This window comes from Pteronotus mesoamericanus, unplaced genomic scaffold (genome assembly GCF_021234165.1).
Source record: "Pteronotus mesoamericanus isolate MK-2021 breed Mesoamerican mustached bat unplaced genomic scaffold, CSHL_Meso_final scaffold_651, whole genome shotgun sequence".
NCBI classification, from domain to species: domain Eukaryota; kingdom Metazoa; phylum Chordata; class Mammalia; order Chiroptera; family Mormoopidae; genus Pteronotus; species Pteronotus mesoamericanus.
Genome location: NW_026555325.1, coordinates 15,532,813 through 15,558,211, shown reverse-complemented (window position 1 = coordinate 15,558,211; position 25,399 = coordinate 15,532,813). Strand labels below are relative to the sequence as shown.

The window sequence follows — 25,399 nt, the reverse complement described above, 5'->3', positions numbered from 1 at the left end:
CAGATAAGGTCAGGTTAAAAGGAGTTCATCATTACCAAGCCCTTATTATATGAAATGTTAAAGGGACTTACCTAAGAAAAAGAAGCAGGTCAAAAACTATGAATAATAAAATAATAACAAACTCACAGCTATCAACAACTGAACTTAAAAAAAAAAATAAAAAATGAAAACCAACTAAGCAAACAACTAGAAGAGGAACAGAATCACAGAAATGGAGATCAGAGGGGAAGCGGGGAGAATGAGGGGGGAAGTACAGGGAATACGAAGCATAAATAGTAGATACAAAACAGACAGGGGGAGGTTAGGAATAGTATAGGAAATGGAGAAACCAAAAAACTTATACGTACGACCCATGGACATGAACTAGGGAGGGAGGGAATGCTGGTGGGAGGGGTGGTGCAGGGCGGAGGAGAATAAAGGGGATTAAAAAATGGGACAACTGTAATAACATAATAAAATTTATATATAAAAATTTTTAAAAAGAAAATTTTATCTCACCAAAACTTTCCATTGAAGAACACACACATGCATGCAGGCACACTATTTTCTTTTCCTCAGAATTTTATACCCTCTGCTACGTTACAATTATTATACCTTACATTTATCACTGTAAAGTTTACAAAGCATTCTTCAGTGTATGTATGATCTTATTTAATCTTTCCAACAATCCTCTGTGTAGGTGTTATTGTCAGCATGTATGTTTAAGAAAACTGACACTTAGAGAGGCTAAGTTACTCCTCAGAAATTATGGAGTTAAGTCTTGGGCCCAGAGCTTCTGAACTCAGGTATAGGGCTCTAAAATTTATAGCTATTAAAACCACTAGGTATTAATTAGCATATTAACGTTTTGAGGAGGAAAGATATAGGGCATTTGAGAGAGAGGTGAGCTTCCTTTAACTCAGACTCACTGGCTCTACACATCAGTTAACCTTGGTTCTTGTTCTGTTAAAGGTATACCAGAAACCATGTTCTTTTTCCTTGAAGCGTGTGATGGGGGGTTAGGTATACAAACACTTTGAACACATTGGTTATGTCTGTCAATATATTCTGTGAGCCAGGGAGGGGAATTTGCTCCAACCCAGCTCTGACCCCAGCTCATGTGTCCAGGTTTGGGGTTGGCTAGACAAATTCTGTTCAAATAACACTCATGTCAAAGTCATTCAAAATCACATACCATGGACTGTTCAATTTAGTGTAGTTGAACAAACATTTATAAGGTAATTTCTTGCATGCTGCCTTTTGTGTTAGATTCTGAGGATACAAAATGAAGGAGATATAATTCCTCTCTCTAAGGATTCCACAGCTTGGGATTCAGGTGCTATGGTTTTGGGAAAAAGATGGGGCAGCAATTTAATGTTTTAATTACTTTCCAGTTCTTACTAAAATGTCTTGAAGTCTAAACTAGAAGTCTTATTCATTGGCCTGCAAGCCAAATTTTGTTGTGGTATTGCCTTCTGTATAACTAGAAGTTTTATTAAAGCTCAGAATTAATGACCAAGTTCACTTGGCATGGGAATTTGGGGTCAAGTGGTTTTATTAAACAATGAATTACAAATGGAGGATGATTCTGTCTCTCTCTGTAGGTGTTCTGTTACTTTCTCAAACAGCAGGGAACACCTGTGAATTCTGAAATGAACTAAGTCCTCACACTCAGCAAGAGGAGGCAGAGTTAGTACCTCTGACCCCTTCATTCAACTTTCTTGTTGGGTAAATAGGAAGATTTGAAGACATCTGTTAAGGACCCAAGAAGAGTCTGGTCAAGATATTTTTGAAGGCTGACCAGTACCATTTAATTTGCTCTCTAATCCATTAAATCCTGGATTTTGCTTGTCTTAATTTCTTTCTTTTTCTCCTAGCTAAAATACAAGCAAGATTATGAAAATAAAATCAAAGGCAAATGGAGTGAGACACCTTGCTTTGAAATTGCAACCGCCAAGATGAATGCTGATAACATCAGCACAGTAAGTCGGAAAGAGTGGTCCTTAGGTTGAGAGGGAGACCTTTCCTTTATGACTTCTAGCCATCTGCTACACTTGCAGTGGCACTGGAACATTTATGTACTGGCGCTTCTTGGGAGCAAGACTTGTGTAGAGTTCCTATTAAGAAAAAAACACTCCACAATCTTTCCGTCTTCTGAGAAATATTGTTTTGATCAGATGCCCTTATTCTTGCCTCAGTTTTCATAGGAATAATTTAGTTTCAAAGTGGGTGAAGGAGACCCATTTTAATTTATTCTTTGCTGTGAACCCAAACAGTACATTTATGAAGCTGATTAGTTTCTTTCCAGGTTTTCCTCACTGGGAAAACATAAGTCCTTTTCTCCCTCTTAAGTTCTCTGTTCCTGGTTTTGGGGGCTCCTTCTTTGAGGCTGTCTTTCAGCCCATTATAACTAAGTGGTCTCTGTCCTCCATTGTAAAAACCACACACAGTTTTTTCCACAGAAGTTCTTCAGTATGTTTAATTTCTTGCAGAGGAAATATCAGGAAAGCTTTGAAAATATGAAAGACCAGATCTACTTCATGCAGACAGAAACACCAGAGTACAAAACGCACAAACAAGCTGGAGTGGCAGCGAGCAAGGTATGAGGAAAGTCTCTCATTTATCTTGATGGTCTTAGTGTGCGTGAATTTCTTGTAACTCTTGCTTTAAATTATTTAAAATTTTGTCATGTATGAACATTCACAATATCCAGTTACCATCTTCAATATTTCATAAAGTAAAGGACTTTTTGATACCCAGAATTAGAAATGCTATAATCTCAGAAAGAAGAAGAGACCTCCTCGGGAAAAGGCACTGGCAGTCTTATATGAATAGAGACACTCCCACACTAACCATTACCGCTATTTTTCTTATATTCCTACTAACTGGTGAAAATCAAGTTACAGATGAGATATGTGAATCATGGATAGCTCATATATGCTATAGAGTGACTTTGGTAAATCAACAGATTCCCTGGCATTCTAGAGCATGTTGGGCACTAAAAAGAGCATAAATTTCAAAGCCAATCAGACTCGATTCTAACCCTCGTCTCAGCTCCGCTGGTGAAGTGAGAGAAAGAAGATCACGTCATGTAGAAGGCTACTTCAGTATCCAGGTGCAAAGCAGTGATGTTTTGAACCAGGAGTGTAACGGGGCAAGTGAAGAGAAGTATTTGGAAGTAAGGTCGAACAGGTTTGATGATGGATTGGATGTGGAATAGGAGAGAATAGTTTTTGCCTAAGCAACTAGATGGATGAAGCTTCCTTTTATCCAGATAGGAAAGACTGAAAGCAGTGAATAATTTTTTCTAAATTCTAAAACTAATTATTTATTGATTTTAGAGAGAGAAAGGAAGGAGGGGCAGAGATGAGAGAGAAATATTGACTTGTTGTTCTATTCATTTATGCATTCATTGGTTAATTCTTGTATGTGCTCTGACCAGGCAACAAACCCACAACCTTGGTGTATCAGGATGATGCTTTAACCAATTGAGCTACCTAGCCAGAGTTTAATAAAAAAAATTTTTTTTGTAAGAGAGATGGGAGGTCAGCTTCAAACTGGTAAGATTTGAGATGTCTCTTAGATATCCGAATGGAAATGTCAAGAGTTGATTATGTTGCAGTTGATTATGAGTCTGAAGTTTCAGGGGAGATATCTGGCAAGGCTGTATAAATTTGGGAGTTATCAGCATATGGGTAGTATTTAATGTTATGAGAGTGGAGGCCATCAGGGGAACAGGTGGGGAACTCTAAAAACCAAACTCTGGAGTGTTCCATGTGAAGACACCAGTGAGATAAGGTAGGAGAAAAGTCTAGAGAGAATGAATTCTTGGGAAACAAGTGAAGGGAGGAGGGAGTGATCAAATGTATCAAATGTTTCTGAAATGGATTTGTCACTGTATGGTCCCTGGTGAACTTAATATGAGCAATTCGATTGAGTCTGCTTAGAGAGGGTTCATGACTGAATGAGAAGAGAGAAATATAAGAACATGAGTATCCTCAACTCTCTCAAAGGATTTCGCTGAAAAGAAAAGAAGAAAAAGTTGCAGTTGCTGATGGATAAATGTGTGAAGAAGGAATTTTCTTTTTTAAGATGGGAGACAAAAACACCATGTTTCTATGCTGATGGAAAAAATCCAGGGTGGAGAAAAAAATGTGATTATGTTGGAAGAGAAAGAGTGACTGGAGTGATGTCCTTGAGCAGGTGGAAGGGAAGGGACCTGGTGCTTAAGAGGAAGGGGATCTTGGCCACCAGCCCGGACAGTTCACCTGTAAACAGGAGTGGAGGCTGAGCGTCCCAAATGCACGTAGAAGGATAGTAGGGTTTGTGGAATTTCCTGTCTGATTGTTTCCATTTTCCAGGGAATACATAACTCTATGAGGCAGGAGATATGTGAATCATGGATAGCTCTATGATTCTATGCCTTCCATCCCCTGTGAGTCCTCTGTGTAGTCTGTAGTGTGATGCCTCTGGTTTTCAGGTGTGTGTCTCCTGACTTTGGATACCACGCTGACTGTGTTTTTTTCCTGAGGTTTTTAAATGTTGATAGATTATCTAGGATTGTTTGAACTTGTGTATGATTTACGGTCCTATTGGGGGAACAAATGTCTGGCCCTGGGGATTGTGGTGAGAACTAGGACCCCCTCCTCTCCTTGGACACATTCCTGACAGGGACTTCTGAGCCCTCGAGTGCAGCTTCTACTATAGCTGGAATTAAAGGTGCAAAGCAAGAGGGGCGGAAAGAAAAGCTGAAGGGGCCACCATTCGTCCATCCCCAGCCCCTTCTTCCCCCTGCTGTGTGGACATTAAGTACACACTCACTCATACACACATCACAGATGAGACATAAAAGGGTAGTTCATGATGCTTCCTTTCTTTAAAAATGTGTTGGCAGAGAGGATTCTGGAGCAGCAAGTATCAGGGATATTTGTGTACCTTTCTCTCTCCCATTATTTATGTATCTATCTGCCTCTGTCTTTTAGGGAAGGGACTATGTGTTACTTTTTCTTGTATGTGCCCCAGAGCCTGGCATGTAATTGATACTCAAAAATATCATGATGGATATTTTAGAATGAATAAGTAAATGGGAAGAAAGAATATCTTGGACATGTATGCAATTTCTTTGTGACTATATGGGTTACTATAAGTATTTTGCTTATAAAATGTCAAGCTGCCATTTTTCTAAAGAGAAAAATTGATTTGTGGAACTATGTCATAATTTCACAACAGAGAGAAGAGCAAAAATAACCCTTAGAATTTCTTTGTCACTTTATTTCACTCCTACAGGTAAAATACAAAGAAAACTATGAAAAGAATAAAGGAAAAGCAGATTATAATGTACTGCCTGCTTCAGAGAACCCTCTGCTCAAGCAGCTGAAGGCGGCAGGAAATGCCCTAAGTGATGTAAGTATATTCTTGTCAAAAGTGTTTTTTTTTTTTTAACCTCAGCTGCAAGAGAGGCAAACTCTCTCGCCTTCTATTATAACTAAATGCAAATAAACATTGTAAGTGCTTTAAAGTTGTGATGCAGCTGTTCCCCTGAAACTATCTAACCACAGGAAGGCCTTAGTGCCTCTGAGTATGATGTGTGTCAATTTGTCGGGGCTGGGGGAGATTGGGGATTAAGTTCCATGGTCAGGGAAATCCTCATTTGCCTGTAGGCTCCAGGTGCCTGTGCCTCCGGGGCTAGTGTCCATTCTAGAAGATGTTTTGAGGTTTTGACAGAGGTAGAGGAAGATTTTGAAAGGCCAGGAGAGACGGAGAGGTGAGGCAGTGTTAGCAACCTGCCCGCTGCTGGGAGAAGGACAGTGTCCTGTTGTGAAAGTTCCCTCCCCACCTCTGCCATTGTCTCCTCAGATCCGACCACAAAAACCACCACTTGCAGACGGCAGGACTCAGAAGAAGACTTCTCAGAAATTTCTACTTGTGGAACTGTTAAGAGCTTTACTAAACCATTAGAAATGAAATAGATTAGATAAGTAAGAACTGGGCCTGGCCTTAAAAGACTAGCAGCCCAAGTCCACTTTTACTATATTTTAACTATATTTTACTATATATTTAAAGAGACTGAACATATGATCAGTTGAGTTTTTCTCTTATGGTGAGGTTATATTAGGCTTTCACAACATTTGAGGATCATATGTGGCTGTCTGGGTAGGTCAGCTATCTTTTCTTTGTCCCTTGGATTGTCAGCACTGTAGAAATGAGCACAAGTGATCGAGAAGCAGGGTGAGTGAAGTGGCAGGTGAGAGAGTGGAAATGGATCTGTCTAAATAGCTCTGCAGGGAATGAATGTCCGCCTCCTGCTTCCCAAATGAAGGCCATTGTTATCAAACATAGAAAAGCCAAAGTTTAAATCCACTCTGCTGATAAAAACAGGACCATAAAAATATTAAAAATGAATAGCAGTGTTTACAATTTCAAAACCCAGTATGAAAAAGTGACAACAATCTGCTCTCTCAGTTGTGCATTTACAAACTTAATAATTGTTTATTGTTACTATCAGAGCAGAAGATAAACCCTAGTAGAGCAGACGAGTTAGGAGACGCATGATTTGTGTTCTTATATATACTTTATTTTTATGGTATAGTACTGAATTTCCCATGGTAGAAGGAGGAAAAAAGAGTGTGTATTTCTTAACATTTACTGAAGATTTTCATGCAGATTCATTTACAAAAAAGGAAAATTTGCCGTTGCTCAGAGTACCCCTATGTGTTGTGGCAGCATCAGTCAGGGAAGTGTGTGAGGTGGGAGATGGAGAAGACAGACATTCAGAAACACACAAGAATCTTTGCAGATAAGGGCTTGGTCTGAGGCAGCGTATTGGTTTTTCAATTTTTTGAAGAATGTGAAAAACTTAGGCTTTACAATACTTGCTAATAGAAAAGGCTTATCATTCGTGACACCCCAGTATCTGATTGTCAGTTTTCAAGACAGTTGATGGGCAATATCTTTCTTCTTCTTCTTTTGTTTAGTGTTAGAAAATACAAGTGTTCTAATCAGTGTGGGAGTGACAGGAATATACTGAACTAATTTTTTTTTTACAGAGATTGTACAAGGAAAACTATGAAAAGACAAAGGCAAAGAGCATAAACTACTGCGAGACCCCCAAATTTCAGCTTGACAACGTTCTGCAGAAATTCAGCAGTGATGTAAGCAACCCTATGATCACTCTTGTTAAAACAAATAAACAAACAAACAGACATCACTTCACAAATAAATAAATGAAACCTCTTGTCTTTCAGACTAAGTATAAAGAATCCTACTTAAAGAATATTTTGGGACATTATGTAGGCAGCTACGAGGATCCATATTATGCACACTGTATGAAAGTCACAGCTCAAAACAGTGATGTAAGTTCTAATACAATTGTTAAACTTTCCAAGTAACACAATTTTAGGGCATGAATACAATGGTTGCATCCTGATGTCTGGTTTTTCTATCCTCATAGAAAAACTACAAAGCAGAATATGAAGAGGACAGAGGCAAATGCTTTTTCCCCCAGACCATAACTCAGGAATATGAAACCATCAAGAAACTGGACCAGTGTAAAGATGTAAGTCTGCAGTGTAGCTGCATGTCACTGTGCTCCACAGCACCAAGCAGTCGAGATATGTTTACAATTTTGACACTTTTACAAATAAATGCAAGAAAATAAATTGTAAGAAAGTAAATTTATTTTATAGTAGATATGCTATTTTTTCTATTGTCTATACATTTCAAGAGCTAATTCTAGATTATTTTCCCAAAGAAGAGTTACTGGGCATCTGAAGATATGAGAAAGTTTCTTGTAAAAATGTTTCTCAAAAATACTGCAGTCTAATTAGAAAAATAGTGTTTTATTAAGTACAGGTATCTTTTCTTTTGGGGAGTGGGGTTATTGCCCACTAGTCCTATAAGGCAACGTGGATTCGATAGGTGATATTGCTAAACCCAATTCTTTTTCTCCCCCGCAGCACACCTACAAAGTCCATCCAGATAAGACAAAATTCACTCAAGTAACTGACTCGCCTGTTCAGGTGCAAGCTCAGGTCAATGCTAAACAACTGAGTGATGTAAGTTCCTCTGCATTTCCAGGAAGTCCAATTACTGGATTTCCAGGAAGTCCAATTTTCAGGGGCAGTGTAGCATAACTCTACACAGAAAATCCAATAATATGTCACAGTTACAAAAAAGGCTATGTAAATTTTATATATGTGTAATCACCTAAAATATTTTCCTATTTAGTTGTCTTGCATCTTCTGCATCTTTTTGGGTGGATAGTAGTTAAAGTAAAATGGTTCTGTAAGGGAAACTAATTTAGCTTAATGTACAGGAAAGAACATGAGTTCCAAAGTCAGATAAAATTGGATTCAAGTTCCAGCTCTGTCTGGGCAAATTATTTAACTTCTCGATGCCTCACATTTCCTTTTTAACATTTGTGGTTGTTTTGAAAATTGAGTGAAAGGAGGTAGGTGCATAGTCCACACTCTGCCCCGAGCAGATATTTAACACCTGGGGTTTCCCTCTCTCAAATAAGTATTGGAAAATGGAGTGTTTGTAGTCAGTTTTACCATATGAGCTTTAAGTATGAATTGCCAAACTTATGTTGATCTAAAAAAAAAAGTAACCTCGGTAGATTTATGACCAGAAATGTAAGGCTTTAATTAGAGTATCAGCAAACCATAATATATTCATGGGGACAGAACCATACAGAATGAGAGAAAAGTAGGTTTACAGATGTGAGCATGCGAAACAGAGTTTATTCTTATACTATGTATTCTTGTATTATGTATTAATTACTGTATTTTTTCCTTATGATCAAACCTACTTTTGTCCCACCCTGTATTTATTAGAAAAGATTCTCCCATGAGAATTGACAATGAAAAGGAAGAAAGGGCTGTCATTCCCACGGCCAGTTGTGATATATGTGAAGGGGACCATGTATGAAAGAGCTACCTCCTTCCATTTGGGTCCTACCATGGTACCAGCTGAGACAACAGCTGCCACATGTCCAGGACACAGGTTGTCAGTAGTGCAAGCTGGCCTACCCCAGCTCTGGATTTCTCTTTTAATCTTAACAACTTTGTCAGTTTTATTTAACGAAACATATTTTAGATTTTGTTATGAAAATGTGTTTTTGTTCTTTAAAACAATTCTTCTTCTGAAATCATTCTCTCTCTTACACACTCTCTCTCTCAGCTTAATTACAAAGCAAAACACGAAAGTGAAAAGTTTAAGTGCCACATACCTCCAGATACTCCTGCCCTTATCCAGCACAAAATCAACGCATATAACCTGAGTGATGTAAGTGCCTTACCACCATGCCATGTAATATACTGACTTGTGCTTTTATTTTTAATTGCTTTATTAAATAAATATTTCAGTATTAAAGATGGGAAGAAGAGTTAACATTTGTATCATGTTCCTGTGCCTCTGTCTATAAAATTTACTTCATAAAATGTATGCAGCAATCATGTAAGAAGCTTCATACAACTAGACATTAATATATTTTAGCCAACCTTCAAAATGCCACCACTCATGCATGTCTAACTGGAAATTTAATTCTAGATCTGTTTGTTATCATATATTCATTTATACTATATCATAATTGATTTTTCTTTCAGGATTTGATTTTTTTAAGATTTAGCTTTATTTCATTTATTCCCCAAGTCTATAATGTTTCTTGTTTCAAGTAAATGATACTTACTTCTACATGTAAGAGTACTTGCACTAATGAAGATAGGAGATATTCAAAAGGCTTAAGGCAAGTTGTCCATTGATATCTTTCATTTCCAAACAGAAGAGTCAAATTACCCTTAGATGTTTCCTTTTCTTCAACAACCCTCTAAATAAGTGCAAAGATTATCCAGCATCAATGAGCACTATAATGATTCATGAAATAACTTTTTTCAGAGGACTTTGAGATCAAATTAAAGTGATGCCTTTATATCATAAATAGTTAACTATAGAACATTCATGCCAGTGTATAAAATATTCAGTGTTAGGAATCAAATATTAGTATGATAACTAGAATTAAGTTAATTTGATGAAATAGTCTAATGGAGAGGACAGAAGATAAATCTTGTAGAATTAGAAGCTTCAGCTTGAGGAAAATTAGCTAAAATACACATGATTTCATGGACAATGAAAAGTCTTTTCATATTAAAACAAAGTATTGGGTCCCCTTCTAGTCTTCAAATTATGATAACATGCATATCCCTGTTCCTTTGTTAAAATTTTCCTGCCCAGAATATTTACAAGTACGACTGGGAGAAGAGCAAAGCTAAGAAGTTTGACATCAAAGTGGACGCCATTCCTCTCCTGGCGGCCAAGGCCAACAGCAAGAATGCGAGTGACGTGAGTATGGCCGGGGGACCTGGGCTGGGGGACTCAGCGGTGTTCCCTGATGAGTGGGATGTGGCACGTGTGATGTCTTTGCAGGTGATGTACAAGAAGAACTATGAAAAAAACAAAGGGAAAATGATTGGAGCCCTCAGCATCAATGATGATCCCAAGATGCTGCACTCTTTGAAGACGGCCAAAATGCAGAGCGATGTAAGTGCTTTTTTCAGTTACCCTTATTTTCAGATGTGGCTGCACTTACTGTTGAATTTAACCTTGGATGTGATGTTAGCCTAAGTGAAATCTCAGATCCAAGAAGATGAATCAGACATGAAAGCCCAGTGCTAAAGAATGATTATCTTCCTCATTCTTATGATGTCTGTATTCTTTGAGACATCAGTGAATAGCATAAAAGTTCTCTTCAGTTCCTTAATGCCTTCTGTTTTATTAGAGGGAAATTATCCTAGCAATATCATTTTCTTTATTACTTTTCCTAGAAATGGGCTCAGTATCTCAGGATGTATAAATATGTATTCATTCCATGCCATGATCTGACTTAAGGTACTTTGCAAAAATACATACAGAAAAATAAAGCCTAGAAATGAGAAGATCAGGCTAAAGATAAAGTAGTAATAACTAGATGAAGCATAACTTTAAAAGTAAATTATTATTTTAAGAATTTTATAAAATATCAATGTCATTGTAAAGCCTTTAGATTGCTTATTAAATATAAAATAAAACTCTTTACAAAATTGCTTTGCAACTTCATACCCCATAAATAAATACTCCCTAGTCTGTATCATTTAAAATATTTTGTATGTTTTTGCATTTTATATGTGAGAATTAAAAGAGAAAATGAAGAAATATGTGATGCATACAGTAAAATAGAAAAACCATCTTCCCATGCATTATTGCTATAAAGTAAAAGATTAGGTCTTTTTTTAAAATTTTTATTTTTTGTTAAAATACATTTGTCTCCACCTTCCCACCACCACTTTCCTCAGCCCCCCGCCCCCACTTCCCTTCCTCAATCCTTCCAAAAGATTAGGTCTTAATGATAAAAGCTAACTTCCAGAGGTTTTCATCAAGGGCTGAACTGAAAACTTTTCTAACACTATGCTTACGCATCTAAGGCTCACCTTATACCTTTTACCTCAATTTACCAACTCTTAGAAAATTAATTTCTCTCCACACATTCAGGAGGAAAGAAATATTTCAAGACAAAAAAAATTGCTTAGACAGCAGCATTCGTGTGCTCTGATTTATTCTGGCTGAGACATATTAGGATAAATAGGGTAAACATATTTATGGTTATCAGCAGAGTAAATTATCCAAGACATGAGCCTCTACCATGTTCATCCTGCTTATTTTGCTTTGTGGAAAATCAGTGCTGGAAAAAAAAATACAAAATCTGCCCTTTTGTTAAAGTGTAATAATGAGAATGGCTTTTATACCATGAGATTTATTCTTTTCTTTGTTTGATTTTCTTTTTCCTTTGACAGAGATTGTACAAAGAAAACTATGAGAAGACAAAGGCAAAGAGCATGAATTACTGTGAGACGCCTAAATATCAACTTGACTCTCTGCTGAAGAACTTCGGCGAGGTTTGAAAGGCCGTGGCTCCCTCTGGGGTTTGAGGGCTTTTCCTCTTGTCTGACAAGTAACTGTCAATTTGAGTTCCATGTGTTTTCTTTTTCAGAATAAATATAAAGATTCATATGTGCAGACTATTTTGGGTCATTATATAGGCAGCAATGAAGACCCACATCAAATACACTGCATGAAAGTTTCAGCTCAGAACAGTGATGTAAGTTTGAAGACAATTTCTCATGTCTCACGGTGACACTAGGAACAATGACAGTAATCATCTGTTTTTATTCCTTCTCATTATAGAAAAATTACAAAGCAGAATATGAAGAAGATAGAGGAAAATGCTATTTCCCTCAGACAATAACACAAGAATATGAAGCAATCAAGAAGCTAGACCAGTGTAAAGACGTAAGTCAGCGTCTCTGAATTCTGGAACTGGGTTTGGGGTTCTTGTGCCATCTAGTGGTAAATTTAGCAGGAGTTTAAATGCTAGCATCCAGGGGTTGGGAGGTGTTTAATTTTTAATTTTGGCTTTTGTGTAGAATTGGGGAACACAAAAATTACTGTGAGGAAGCCTGTTTGTTACAAAATAGCCCCAGGATTTAAAAATCTTTGTTTCCACTAGTTTATACATGGCTTCAGGGGAAAGGGAAGACAGAGAGATTTGTGAGAGATAGGTGTTCATTCACCCAGCACATTTACAGGAGGGGCTGGCCTGTGCCAAATGCTGTCCTTGGTGCTGACAAGGTGGGCTGCCTCTCATGGAGTGTGCACTTGTATGGGAGATACAGACAACAAACATAAAGCACAGAACCAAGAAAGGTATCAGGCAATGATAGGACAGGTAATGTAGAATGATGCTACAGAATTAAAATATGATGATGTGGGAGAGAGAGATTGGATGGGCACTGTGGATTGGATGGCCAAGGAAGGTCTCAGGCAAGAATGTGCAGCTGTGCCAAGAACAGGGTGAGAGCAGCTGGGAGAACAGCCTACGGAGACAACAAGCTTGGCACTTGAGGACTGAAGGAATGAGGTGGCTGAAGTGTGCTGGGGAGGGGGATGGTAGTAATGGGTAAAATCGTAGGAGATAAAGGAAGGGTTTTTTTGTTTGTTTGTTTGTTTTTGTACGGTAGGGCTTATAAGCCAAGATACAGCTTAGAGTGACTATCAAGTCCAGTGGAGAGTCATGTAGGGCTTCAGCAGAGGGAAGAGTAATCTGATTGCTAAACTTCAGCAGAGAGACCAGTTTAGAAGCAACTTCAGGAGGTGGAAGAGCAGAGAAAGAATAGATCAACCAAGTTTTCAAGAAGTAAACTAATTTTTGGCTAGAAACTTTTTATATGTTTATATATATGTTTTATATGTGTATATACAAACAAGAATATAAAGGTACCTTATAAAATTCATTAAAGAACATCTTTTCTAGCATACCTACAAAGTTCATCCAGATAAGACGAAATTCACGGCTGTTGTTGATACCCCTGTACTGCTGCAAGCTCAGCTCAACATGAAGCAGCTTAGTGATGTAAGTGCCTTGATTTATGCACGTGTGGGTGACCCAGAAGGCTTTGATTATTTGAACCAAAAGCAGTTACATGCTTAATGTTCTTGTGTGCATCTATTATCTCAGCAAGGTAATTACCCAAGATTTCTTTAAAATCTTGGAATGAAGTGGGGAGGGGGCAGTAGTAAGAGGTGAAATGGTAGGAAATGGAGGAGGGGTGGTTTCTGGAGAAATATGTAACTACCAGATTGAATTGCGGGCTCAGGAAAGATGGCATTAGACAATAATTAAAATAAAAAGTAATTTTTCAATAACTCATCAGTTTTAGTGGGAATTTGCTCATTAGGATTATACCAAAAATAATGCATACTAAAATTCCATGGTAACTTAAACAACAAAAGCATCCGTTTTGGGTAGCTAACAAGGTAAGCATTTCCCATTTTAAGTTTCCTAACAGAGACTTTCCAAGGAGAAAAAGAGCACAGAAACAAGAAAGGTGTCAGGCGATATTAAAACTAATATATGATAGAGATACAGAATTAAAATAGGACGACGTGAGGTAGAGTGACTGGGTGGGCCCTTTAGATTGGGTAGTCAAGGAAGATCTATAGCAGAATGGCCCAGCCCTGCCAAGATCGGGGGAAGAGCAGCAGTGTTTCTCAAACATTCACAGCCATGTGGTTTACCCAGCGACCCTGTTAAAATGCAGGATCTGATTCAGTGGGTTTGGAGGGGCCCAATATTCTGACTCTCGGATAAGCTCCTGGGTGATGCTGATTCTGCTGATTGGTAGACCCTGCTGAGTAACAAGGTGCTAACACAGCTAGATCTTGAGGAGCAGCGCATCCTTCTCAAGACAGTAAATTAAAACGTATAATTTGCTATACCTCAAAGCCTGTTTTAATAACATGAATTAGCTCATGTGAGAATTGGTAAAGAAAGAGATGGTGTCCGTATAACCCAGAAGTCATACTGGTTCATAAGCAATGCTTCCTAGTGTATTAATACTTTGTGCCCCAGAAAGAACTGCCAGTCGTTAACACCACTGGCTCCACTGAGCTCGGCGGGCTGCAGAGGAACAAGTGCTGTATGCAGTGCCCCGTCCCCGCGCTCTTCTCGTCAGCCTGGAGGCCACGGGCTCTATTTTGAAGATGCTTATAGCACAATCCTTCTCAATCCTGTCCATTTGCCTTTAGCTTCACAGTTCAACAGCCCATTGCTCTTTATGCTCTCTTTCTTCCAACTAATGTTGCTTTAAAAAAATTTTCAAGTCCTACATTTTGTATTTTAATAAGAATTTATTTATTTTTTAACTGTGCTAACATGTTTAGAATTATTATTTCTGTTAGTGCTCTTGCAGAATTTCATAGATTTTGGGTGTTTGTACCTTCAGTGTAACCTAGAAGTTTAGATCATACACGTCGTATTTACAAAACGACAACCCCAAGTTTAGTTATCCCCCGAGCCCTGAAAGAGGGACTGAGTCCCCGGGCTCTGGGCTACACTTCAACTGGATTGACTCTTTCTTTGAGGCATTTTTCAAAAAATGGTAGTGATAACTTAGCTATACATATTCTCCTATGTAAATTCAAGAAGTTCCTATCTTGAACTGTTTGGCTACCCTCTACTGTGTTTCAGCTGAATTACAAAGCAAAATATGAAGGTGAGAAGTTCAAGTGCAACGTACCAGCTGATGCTCCACAGTTTATCCAGCACAGAATCAATGCCTATAACCTGAGTGATGTGAGTACCAAAGCCACAGAAACCTATGTTCATGTGTGCACGAAAGAGGAAATCTTACAGGTGTTTAAAAAGACCAGGTTAGAAGTTATGCAAATTAACAACTATTGAGATTGTTACCAGTGTGTGAGTAGAGCTTTTAAGACCTAAATACCCGTAAAGATCTTTCTCAGCTATTGGATTTCATTTTCTACAGTCTCTGTGGCCATCAGACACATTCTCTCAACTACCCCTTTGCTAATCCCTAGAGTTTTACAAGATCTCTTCTATATAAATACCACATTTCACCTTCTCCAAGGGGTTTTCATTTTATATTATCCTTTATACATGAAAATAGCGAAGTCTTTAGAAATTTCACAGAACATTGAAAAAAGTACATTATACTTGTTTAGCGGTGGGTGGAAAAAGCTGAAGGATAGATAAATCAGTAGTATACTACCATCTGATAAATATAATAATTATAGGTGAAATAAGTCCACACACACATTTTCAATGTTTTTAAACAATTTTTACTGTAGGAATCTGTGTTAGATGTTTTTACAATTCCTTTGTTAAAATTTTCCTGCCCAGAATATTTACAAGTACGACTGGGAGAAGAGCAAAGCTAAGAAGTTTGACATCAAAGTGGACGCCATTCCTCTCCTGGCGGCCAAGGCCAACAGCAAGAATGCGAGTGACGTGAGTATGGCCAGGGGACCTGGGCTGGGGGACTCAGCGGTGTTCCCTGATGAGTGGGATGTGGCACGTGTGATGTCTTTGCAGGTGATGTATAAGAAGGACTATGAAAAAAACAAAGGGAAAATGATTGGAGCCCTCAGCATCAATGATGATCCCAAGATGCTGCACTCTTTGAAGACGGCCAAAATGCAGAGCGATGTGAGTGCTTTTGTCAATCTGTCTTGTTTTTAAGACGGCATCCCTGTTAACATGCCCAAGGGCAGCAGCATATGAAAGGGTTCTGTATCCTTGTGATATCTCAGGTTCAAAATAGCAAACTGCTGGAGATAACTTTAGAAGTGGAATGATCCCCTAGATTCTTACATCTCTTGTGACTGAGGGAAAAAATTATTGATTTGTACTTGATGTTTATTTCACTTTGAAAAATGTGTTAATATTTAATAGAGTATCAGCTGTAATTCTTAAAACCTTTTGGAAAACATCACTAGATGCTTTAATATTTTCTTCTAATTGAAATATATCCTTTAAAATGATGGTTTTATAGCTGTCTTTATTTTGGAAGAAAATCTTGAGTCATATAAAAATCTTAGTATAGCTATCGTTGCTCTTCTTTGAGTTGATAATTAGTATTGGCCTAGGTCCTGGAAAAATACTCAATTAATCATAGGCTCTTTTGATAATCTAGAAAAACTTTTTTTCATGCCTTTTGCCTAAATTTCAGAGAATTTATGTATTTCCTAAGTCTTGTCTATAGACCATCTATTATCTTTTGGTTAAAATTCTTACTATAGAGAAGCAAACATCTGTTGCAAATTGCAGTATACGATATGTTTTTAAAATACTGAATAAAACACTTAAGAGTTTAAGAATGTTCAACATAGCTTGCAAATATGATTTTTTCATGATTAAATAGGAAGATGTTTGTATTATTTGCTTTCATTTTAGCCATGTGTTCATGTGATCTATATATACCTTTTTTTAAAATTCATCTTGCATTTATCCCCCTCAAAACAGGAATTATGTTCTGGAGGGTGGGCCCCTTATAGTACAGGTTTCCCCCACTAGATGAGTGTTCTGGGAACCCATCTGTATCAGTGTACCAGCTGACATAGTTGTGAGAGGCTGCGTTTGGCTTCAGTGAAATTTTCTGAAGACTTTTTCAACGTGTTTGCCCATTTTGTAATGGGTGATTTACAAGTGCACCTGCCCACACTGCACCGAGTGTTCAGAAGCTTTTGACAAAAAACGGCATGACCCCCGTGCTCCACCCTGCCTATTTACCAGATCTTGCCCCAAACTAAGCGACTTCTTTTGTTTCTCTGGATGAAAAAATTCCTCAAAGGGAAACATTTTGCCAATATGAAGAGGTGAAACAAAAAATGGTAGAAGCACTAATAGGCATCAAAATTGATGAGTTTAAAAACTGTTGTGAGCAGTGGAAAAAATGTCTTGATAGGTGTATTGCATCAAATGGAGAGTACTTTGAAGGTGGCTGAAGTTTAAATATGTGAGAATAAATACACAATTTTTAATAAATAAGTTCTAGGATTTTTTAGGGTCCCCCTTCATATACTCATAAAAAAAACTTTAAAACATCCCATTCAGTTACTTTATGTAATAACTTCATGCTTAATTTTGTCAGTATTTAGTGCTTACGTTAACAGAACTATCTTGTGCTCTAGTTCCTCATCTGTTCTTAACTCAAACAGGTTATAGCTATCTCTTAAGAGCACGTATATGTTTATTGTTGTTTTTCATCCTATCAAAAAACCCATTAGAACACTAGGCACATAATAAATTCTCAATAGGTACTTTTTAATTGATTGATGTTGGCAACCAAAAGATAGGTGATGATGAGTCATTCTCACACAGTATCCAAGTTCAATGTTAAGTGCAGATATAGAACATGCATAGCTTTTTAAAAAGAATCTTTTAAAGTCATTTGGACCTTTGACAACATTTTACATGTGCAGATATATATGAACTGGTATGAACATGAACAAAAGAGTCAAAACAATTTAGTCAAAAATACTTCCACACACCAACTGCTGTTGCAACATTGCTTTATTGGTGTATTTCTTTAGAAAGTTTTTTTTTAAGATTTTATTTATTTTTTAGAGAGAGAGAGGAAGGGAGGGAGAAAGAAAGGGAGAGAAATACCAATGTGCAAGAGAAACATCAATCAGTTGCCATTGATGGATCACCTCTCACATGTCGCCAACCAGGGACCTGGCCCACAACCCAGGCATGTGCCCTGACTGGGAATCAAATCGGCGACCTTTCCGTTCACAGGCAGGTGCTTAACCCACTGAGCCACGCCTGCCAGGGCTATCAGTTCATTTCTAATAAAGACAAACTGTCTTTATTTTTTAAATGTTTTTACATGTCATTAGAAAGTTTTTTGTATTTCTTTTCATAAACTAGAGTCTAGATTTTACAAGTAAGTGATAAATTTATTCAGTTAAAGTTACTACCCAGAAAATGTTAGAAGGAAGATCACATTCGTTAAGAAAGCTAAAAGATTGGATTATTTGCAAAAGAAATTTCTACAGAAGATTTATAATACACATCTATACTTGCTAGGGTGGGTTACTGTCTTTAATGCTTATATGACTATGGGGATATGTAATGGGTTTAGAATTTTCCTGCAGGCACTGGGTCAGAATTTTTCTCTCTGTTAAGGTCACTGGTGAGTGGACCTGGTAAAGCTGGGACTTTGATTTAATTAGCAACCTGTCTAACCATTCCAGAGCCCCAGCCAATGAAAAGTGCCTTCTGAGGCTCAGTCAGGACATTTGGATTATGAGAACATTATATTTAGGGGCCACAGTTACTTTAATAGCTCAGCTTCACACACTTTTCTCTTTTGATGTGTTATACTGCTGCAATCTGAAGCTTCTTTGAAATTGTTACTAAAATTAAACTTGGTATGAAACAACCTTTGGGATTCTCAAAGGGGCTTATATACTGTCAAAGGTAGAATAGTCAGGTTGAAAAAAATCAGAAACTATCCACTTAAAGATGGTTAGTGTAGAAATCCAAGAGGTCAGTCTATGGCCACACCATCCTGAATGCGCCGATCTCGTCTGATCTCGGAAGCTAAAAAGGGTTGGGCCTTCTTAGTACTTGGATGGGAGAAATCCAAGAAGTCAAGCATTCAGTTGTATTTATCAAGTAGTCATTTGATAAAATCAAAAGTATGAAATGATTGTCATATGATTTTGGTCAATAAAAAAAGATACTCCCTTTTAGGAAAACTCTTCAAAGGACAGCTTGCTTCAGTAAATTATGATGCTTGTTAGTGGTCTTTGAAAACCCCGTTTTTATATATATAGAGTAATACCTGGCTGAAGCAGATGCTGTGGCCCAGTTCTAATGTCCGTCAGTTGTGCTTTGATCTAAAAAGAGATTTGAGAAGATCTGTCCATGTATGATTTTGGGGGGCATTTCAACGATTTGTAACATATGAATGAAATTTAGGAAAAAATAACCACTCAGATGCTTGGATCTGTTTTCTCTAGCTCATATTTGTTGTTTATGAGAGATCTCTATGCTTTTCTGGAAACCCATTAAAGTAATAAATGATAATTTTTTTTTTAATTCACAGCGTGAATATCGTAAAAACTATGAAAAGTCAAAAACTAACTACACGGCACCTCTTGATATGCTCCCAGTCACTCAAGCTAAGAAATCTCAGGCAATTGCCAGTAACTTGGACTACAAGCACCCCATACACAGTTACCAATACCCACCTGATAGCATCAACCTGGACCTCGCCAAGAAGGCCTATGCACTTCAGAGTGATGTGAGTGATCAGATTTTCTCTATCCCCTCTTTTAAGGTGGAAACTGAAAAAAAATTGCTAAGTTGAGTGAGTTTTTTTAGGTAATTCTCAGAGATGTCTGCATGATCTTTTGTATGTAGGAAGCATGTAATGGGGACACTACACTTGTGGTTCTAGGAGAGCACACCCTTAGCAGTTAGAGACCCCTGGGCCTGACATGCACCCCATCACTGTTGTCCTCTGGGGAAGTCACCAGCCTGGCTGAGTCTAGAGTCCTTCTTGTAAAATTGGAATAAAATTAAATCATTGTTTAGAGGATTTAAATGTATGCAAAGAGACTTAGCAGGGTGTTGTAGCATGTGCCAGAATTTCCTACCTTTTTGAGGTTGAATGTTGTTCTAATAAAACATTCACTGTTATTATCATCACCACTATCATAATGATCACACTCATCAATACCAATAATTATTACATAGATTGCTATCATACCTAAAAATAAAATATATTACAACATCAATTTTTATAATAGCTGTTTTTTCTGTAGATCAAAACTTTGAGGAAGTATTTGAGCTATACAATCAAACACTTTGTCCTAACAATTCTATTTTCTTAAATGTGGTAAAATACACTTAATATAAAATTTACCCTCTTTACAATGTTAAGTCTACAATTCAGTAGCAGTTATTTATAGTCACATTGTTGTGCAACCAATCTCCAGAGCTTTGTCATCTTGCAAAACTGAAACTCTATACTTATTAAACAACAACTCGCCATGTCCTTGTCTCCTCAGCCCCTGACAACCACCATTCTATTTTCTCTTTCTATGAGTTGGCCTACTCCAGAGACCTCATGTGTCACGATTTCCTACCTTTTTGAGGTTGGATGTTGTTCCATTTTATGTCACATTACATTTTGTTTAGCCATTTATCTGTCAGTGGAAATTTGGGTTGCTTCCATCTTTTGGCTACTGTGAGTAATGCTGATATGGATATGAGATCCCAACATTTCCATCACTAAGAGCTCTGTTTTATACACTATCCTATTATTTATTTATTTAATTTTTGCTATATTTCTTCCTCCGATATAGATTGTAAAAATCTCAACAGTAGGGACCAAATGGTTTCTTGATTTTTCATTCCAACCAAAAGGCCCACAATAAAGAACAATTTGGATTTTGTATCTAGAGTGTTTTAGGTACCATCTTTAGCCAGATAACAAGGGTAGCTCATTATTTTAATAAAATGAAATAACTGTCCTCAAAATAAGACCACTTCCAAATGGTAACTACTCTTCATAAGCAAATTAATGAGTGCAACCATGTTAAAGTGCACTGTTAGCCAATGTAGAAAAACTCCTAAGCTGACCATTGCTCATGAAGGGTATTGTGTGCAAACACTTAGTGCAAGTAACTACTATCAAGTCTTATCTAATCAAAACATGAGCAAAACTGTCCACCTTTAATGTGGCCTTCAGTCTTAATTTGACCATTGAAACATAATAGAGTTCTAGTGAGCAAACATCTCACATTTGATTATCTAAATATAATAATTTCATTTATTCTTTGAAATACAGCTTTGAATTTAGCATTTTCCAGATTAAACTTCCATTCAGTTGGAAATAAGGATGAAATGAAACATATGCCCACTGGAAAAACAGCGCAAACCTGCGGGCTCTTAAAATCTCTCACCAGAGATATGTTTAAAACGCTGTTAATGTGTGGAGTAAGGAAGCTGGTCAGAAATCTTAACATCCTTTATGACTAAGGATGATGCTGAGAAAAAGAAATTTATCCTTTTTTCCTGGTGTTTTAGGTTGAATACAAGGCTGACTACAACAGCTGGATGAAAGGCTGTGGCTGGGTGCCCTTTGGGTCCTTGGAAATGGAAAAGGCGAAGCGAGCCTCAGACATCCTTAATGAGGTAGTGTCAGTGCCCTCGTCACAGGGGGAAGCTTTGCATGTACCCTGAGAAAAGTCCCCAAACCCATGGGAAGTGCTTCCCTTCCTGCTTCATTCTCTAGTAAATGTTGCTGAGGGAAAAGACTAACCACATGTATGAATTATCCTGGTAGATAAGCATACCTCTTTACATCATCAAGACCATGTATGTGAACCATTCATGGTAAAAAGTATTTTTAACAACTTTATCAATGTATACTTTGCATACCATAAAATATCATGTTAAGAGTACCCCTTGATGAGTTTTAACAGGTTTTTATAGTTGTGCAGTCATCATTACAATTGAATTTTTAAATTCTGCTAGTATTCTAAAAAGATTCCCTAAAAAAGTCCTGCCCTCATCTGCGGTGTCAGGCAATCCCTCATCTGCTTTCTGTCTCTCTAGTTTTGTTTATCTAGAAATTTCCTTTACATAAGTCTCTTCCATTTAGCATAATGTTTTTAAGGTTTATCCATATTCTTACATGTGTCTACAATTCATTTCTTTTTATTATTGAGTAGCATTCCTTTGTGTGGCTGTTTCATTTTGGTTGTCCAGTTGGTGGACATGTGGATGTTTCCAATTTTTGGAAGTTACGAATAATGCATATAATGAATATTATAGAAATTGTGTGAAGTATTATGCCCTATGTCATATTCTTGATGACTTTGAAATAGTTTATGTTATTATTCAGTCTAAGAAAAAACAATGATGTTCTTGCAGTCTTAAAGCAGCCAGGCTATCTGTCCCTTCTTTGCCCACAGTGAAACATTGTGCCTCTTTCAGGTAAACGATCATCAAGGACGTTAGACAACATAAAAAAAGGACAGAGGTGCTCAGCGAGAGCTGTCTTCCACACTCAAGATTTTGTTGTTCTTGTCATTTTGTGCTTTGGTTTGTTTTTGGTGAAAACCATTTTATCTACTCAGAGATTTTTCAGAAAAACTACTTTTGAGTTGGTAGTTGTCAGAAACCTGAAGTTAAAAAAGTGATGCAACTACGCACATAGAAGTGAGATATTTAATATGCACAAAGGAGGAGGATTGAGAGAATCAATGGAGAGGAATATTGGGATAAGGGTAGATAGAAGTTGTCAGCTCCCAGTTGGATCACCTTCCAGTGCCTTCTCAGCACTTTGGTGACAATCTACATACTAACCATAGGAAGGCTTGCAGAACAAAAGCCCTCCCTGTCTTTTAAATAATCCATAGCTGTTGTCCTAATTCCTTAATACCCCCACCCTCAGTGAGAGAGCTTCTTTTCTTTAGCTGCTGATGGTGTGACAAGGAAAATGAAATCTTTGAAAAGTTGGTAATGTCACGCAAAGACACCCTAGATTGTTTTTTTGCATGGTTTTCTGTTAATCCTTTACAAAAATTCAGGTTGTTTCTGGATTCTGCTTAGCTGAGAGTACCCTCTTTTACATCATAAGCAAGAAATTGAGAGAGTAAAGTCTGATTTCTGAAAGCTGTTTTGGTCTGTATCGCCCCATTAAATCCAAGATTAAGTCAATTTGTAAATAATGGTCTTTGTATTATATTCATTTTTCCCCCAAGCCAACCAAAAATCAAATGTTTCAACATTTTAAAATCAGGAAAAATCCTGTCTCTCCAAAATAAGTTTCAAGGGATTTTATATATTAGCCTTCAGTACAAGTAATAATATTGTTTTTTCTTTTTTTTAATTCATCAAACAGAAAAAATATCGCCAACATCCAGACACTCTCAAGTTTACCTCGATCGAAGATGCTCCCATTATAGTACAGTCTAAAATTAACCAGGCCCAGAGGAGTGATGTAAGTGTTAATTTCATCTGTGTCTCAATGAATGTTAAAGAATACAAATACATTTGTATTCCAAATGTACTGATCACCTGTAGTTAATATGGAATTTAAAGAGACTCAGTTACATGAGCAACTGTGCAAGTCCCTCAGCTTTTCATTAATAAAGCACACCTAATTCATATCTTATTATGCATAGTGCACTGACTGTCCTTTCAGTATTTTGACATTGCTTTCCAAGAAGGTAAGAGGGACTTCTCTTGATAACAAGAAACACCACAAGCCTATTTCTAGGAAAGACCAGGAAAATGAATTAAGGCACTACATCAGATGGAGGAGTTATATTTTAAGTCAGAGCTAAGACAAAAATAGTATGTAATAAGACCTACCTGTCAGTCCCTTTAGGAGCCCACAGAGTATAATATAGATGGTTCGTGTATCCCACCATATTAGCTTTTCCTATGCTCAGGAAAGTGTCTACAGGTTAACACTGTCATCAGGTCCCTTTCTTGGGCTAATTTCCAGCAGGTGCCCCTACCTAGGTCCAGAGGTTCCTAGTGCATACGTACCAAGGGGCCCTTGTCCAGGCTGAACCAGCACAAAGATAAGACCCTGTCACAAAGATTGCATGTGACACCTTGAATGCCTACAAGGTATTTGCAGGTGAATATGGGGACCGCACAGAGAGTTTTTCAAAAAAGCACCTCTTTACAGAATTTCAGATCCTCTCTGAAATTCTTTTCCTGTGTCATTCATCCCTTTTTCTATGTTATTAGTTTGTTTATGCATTTTTTTCTCTTTCAGGTTGTCTACAAAGCCAAAGGAGAGGAAATTCTTCACAAATACAGTCTGCCGGCAGACCTACCCCAGTTCCTTCAGGCTAAAGTTAATGCCTACAACATCAGCGAGGTGTGTGCATCGGCTCAGATGCTGACTGCGCGATAAACCTTATCTAAATGTGCACTGAATTCTATCTAAGTGGCGTTTTTCTTTCAGAATATATACAAAGCTGACTTGAAAGATTTGAGCAGGAAGGGGTACGACCTGAGGACTGATGCAATTCCCATCAAAGCTGCCAAAGCTGCCCGGCAGGCGGCGAGTGACGTAAGTCCCGCTGGTGGTCACCGGTGTGTAACTAGAAAATGTAGGCAGGTGGACTTGTTATCCAAAAGTCACCAAGTCTGCTGTCTCTGACTGCAAGCAAGTCTGGTTGAAAACCATTTAGAAAAGAAAGTTCCCTAAACAGATCTGAATTTTGTTGGGGGTAAGAATTTATATAAACCTTACCGATCAGTTCTGATCAAACACTCTAATTAAAAATTCTCATCTGTATTTCTACACAAATGCACTTTGTTCTTCTTGTGGAAATAAATAAGTTACATACTATTCAAGTCATAATAATCCCCTGATGGTAAAATTTTATCTCAGGACTTGCTTATGAATTCTCTTTTGCTCAAATAAGAGAAATGTTTCTCTTTTTATTTCATTGCTTCTACAGATGATGACTTGGCTTCAAGTTTTATAGCCTCTAATAGTCAACCATTAGCTTCCATTAATGTTAGGAACCTTGTTTCTTTTGCTATCTTCCATTAACACAGCGGTGGACTGAAGTCACTTTGTTCTTTGAGATTAGAATAAAATTGACTGAAGCCCCACCTGTTACCCTACAGGAAGTGGACACTCTCCCAGAGATCGCTACAGCTGTCCTGAGAGTTTTGTTTTGTGATCACCTGTGTCTCTGGGTTTGCTCATGATGGTTTTGCTCTGACTTACTTACCTGAGTTCTCCTTCCCTGGATTCACTTCTCTTTCCGCTCTGTATGAATCAGGGATGGAACAAAGCATCTTGCTTTTGATTTCCCCCAAGTAGCAAGCACAACTTTACTGGTGGTTTGAAATGAAGTTCACATTGCACCAATGTAAATACAGGACTTGAATAGTAAATGCCTGTGTCCTATTGGCCCTGCCATCCCGAATTCCTCATTCATCCTCTTTTTGTGCGGGTGGTTTCCTTCAGCTCTTCGACCAGCCCCCCTCCCACAAACTTTTCCTCTCGCATCTCTGCTTCTCCGTTTCCTAGGT

At 37.7% G+C, this 25,399-nt stretch overlaps 1 protein-coding gene across 11 annotated transcripts in view; it reads left to right on the top strand.

Moving 5' to 3' along the window:
• NEB (nebulin) overlaps positions 1 to 25,399 on the top strand; it is a 199,472-nt gene that overhangs the window by 21,189 nt on the left and 152,884 nt on the right. For all 11 annotated transcript variants that reach the window (XM_054562772.1, XM_054562777.1, XM_054562775.1 and 8 more), the window contains exons 11-32: positions 1,857 to 1,961; positions 2,472 to 2,579; positions 5,266 to 5,382; positions 7,026 to 7,130; positions 7,224 to 7,331; positions 7,430 to 7,534; positions 7,935 to 8,033; positions 9,160 to 9,264; positions 10,210 to 10,317; positions 10,402 to 10,515; positions 11,805 to 11,906; positions 12,002 to 12,109; positions 12,196 to 12,300; positions 13,322 to 13,420; positions 15,038 to 15,142; positions 15,710 to 15,817; positions 15,902 to 16,015; positions 19,425 to 19,622; positions 21,413 to 21,520; positions 23,235 to 23,333; positions 24,123 to 24,227; positions 24,315 to 24,422. In XM_054562772.1, coding sequence (XP_054418747.1) covers positions 1,857 to 1,961; positions 2,472 to 2,579; positions 5,266 to 5,382; positions 7,026 to 7,130; positions 7,224 to 7,331; positions 7,430 to 7,534; positions 7,935 to 8,033; positions 9,160 to 9,264; positions 10,210 to 10,317; positions 10,402 to 10,515; positions 11,805 to 11,906; positions 12,002 to 12,109; positions 12,196 to 12,300; positions 13,322 to 13,420; positions 15,038 to 15,142; positions 15,710 to 15,817; positions 15,902 to 16,015; positions 19,425 to 19,622; positions 21,413 to 21,520; positions 23,235 to 23,333; positions 24,123 to 24,227; positions 24,315 to 24,422 — 2,433 coding nt within the window. The remainder of the gene's footprint in view (positions 1 to 1,856; positions 1,962 to 2,471; positions 2,580 to 5,265; positions 5,383 to 7,025; positions 7,131 to 7,223; positions 7,332 to 7,429; positions 7,535 to 7,934; positions 8,034 to 9,159; positions 9,265 to 10,209; positions 10,318 to 10,401; positions 10,516 to 11,804; positions 11,907 to 12,001; positions 12,110 to 12,195; positions 12,301 to 13,321; positions 13,421 to 15,037; positions 15,143 to 15,709; positions 15,818 to 15,901; positions 16,016 to 19,424; positions 19,623 to 21,412; positions 21,521 to 23,234; positions 23,334 to 24,122; positions 24,228 to 24,314; positions 24,423 to 25,399) is intronic.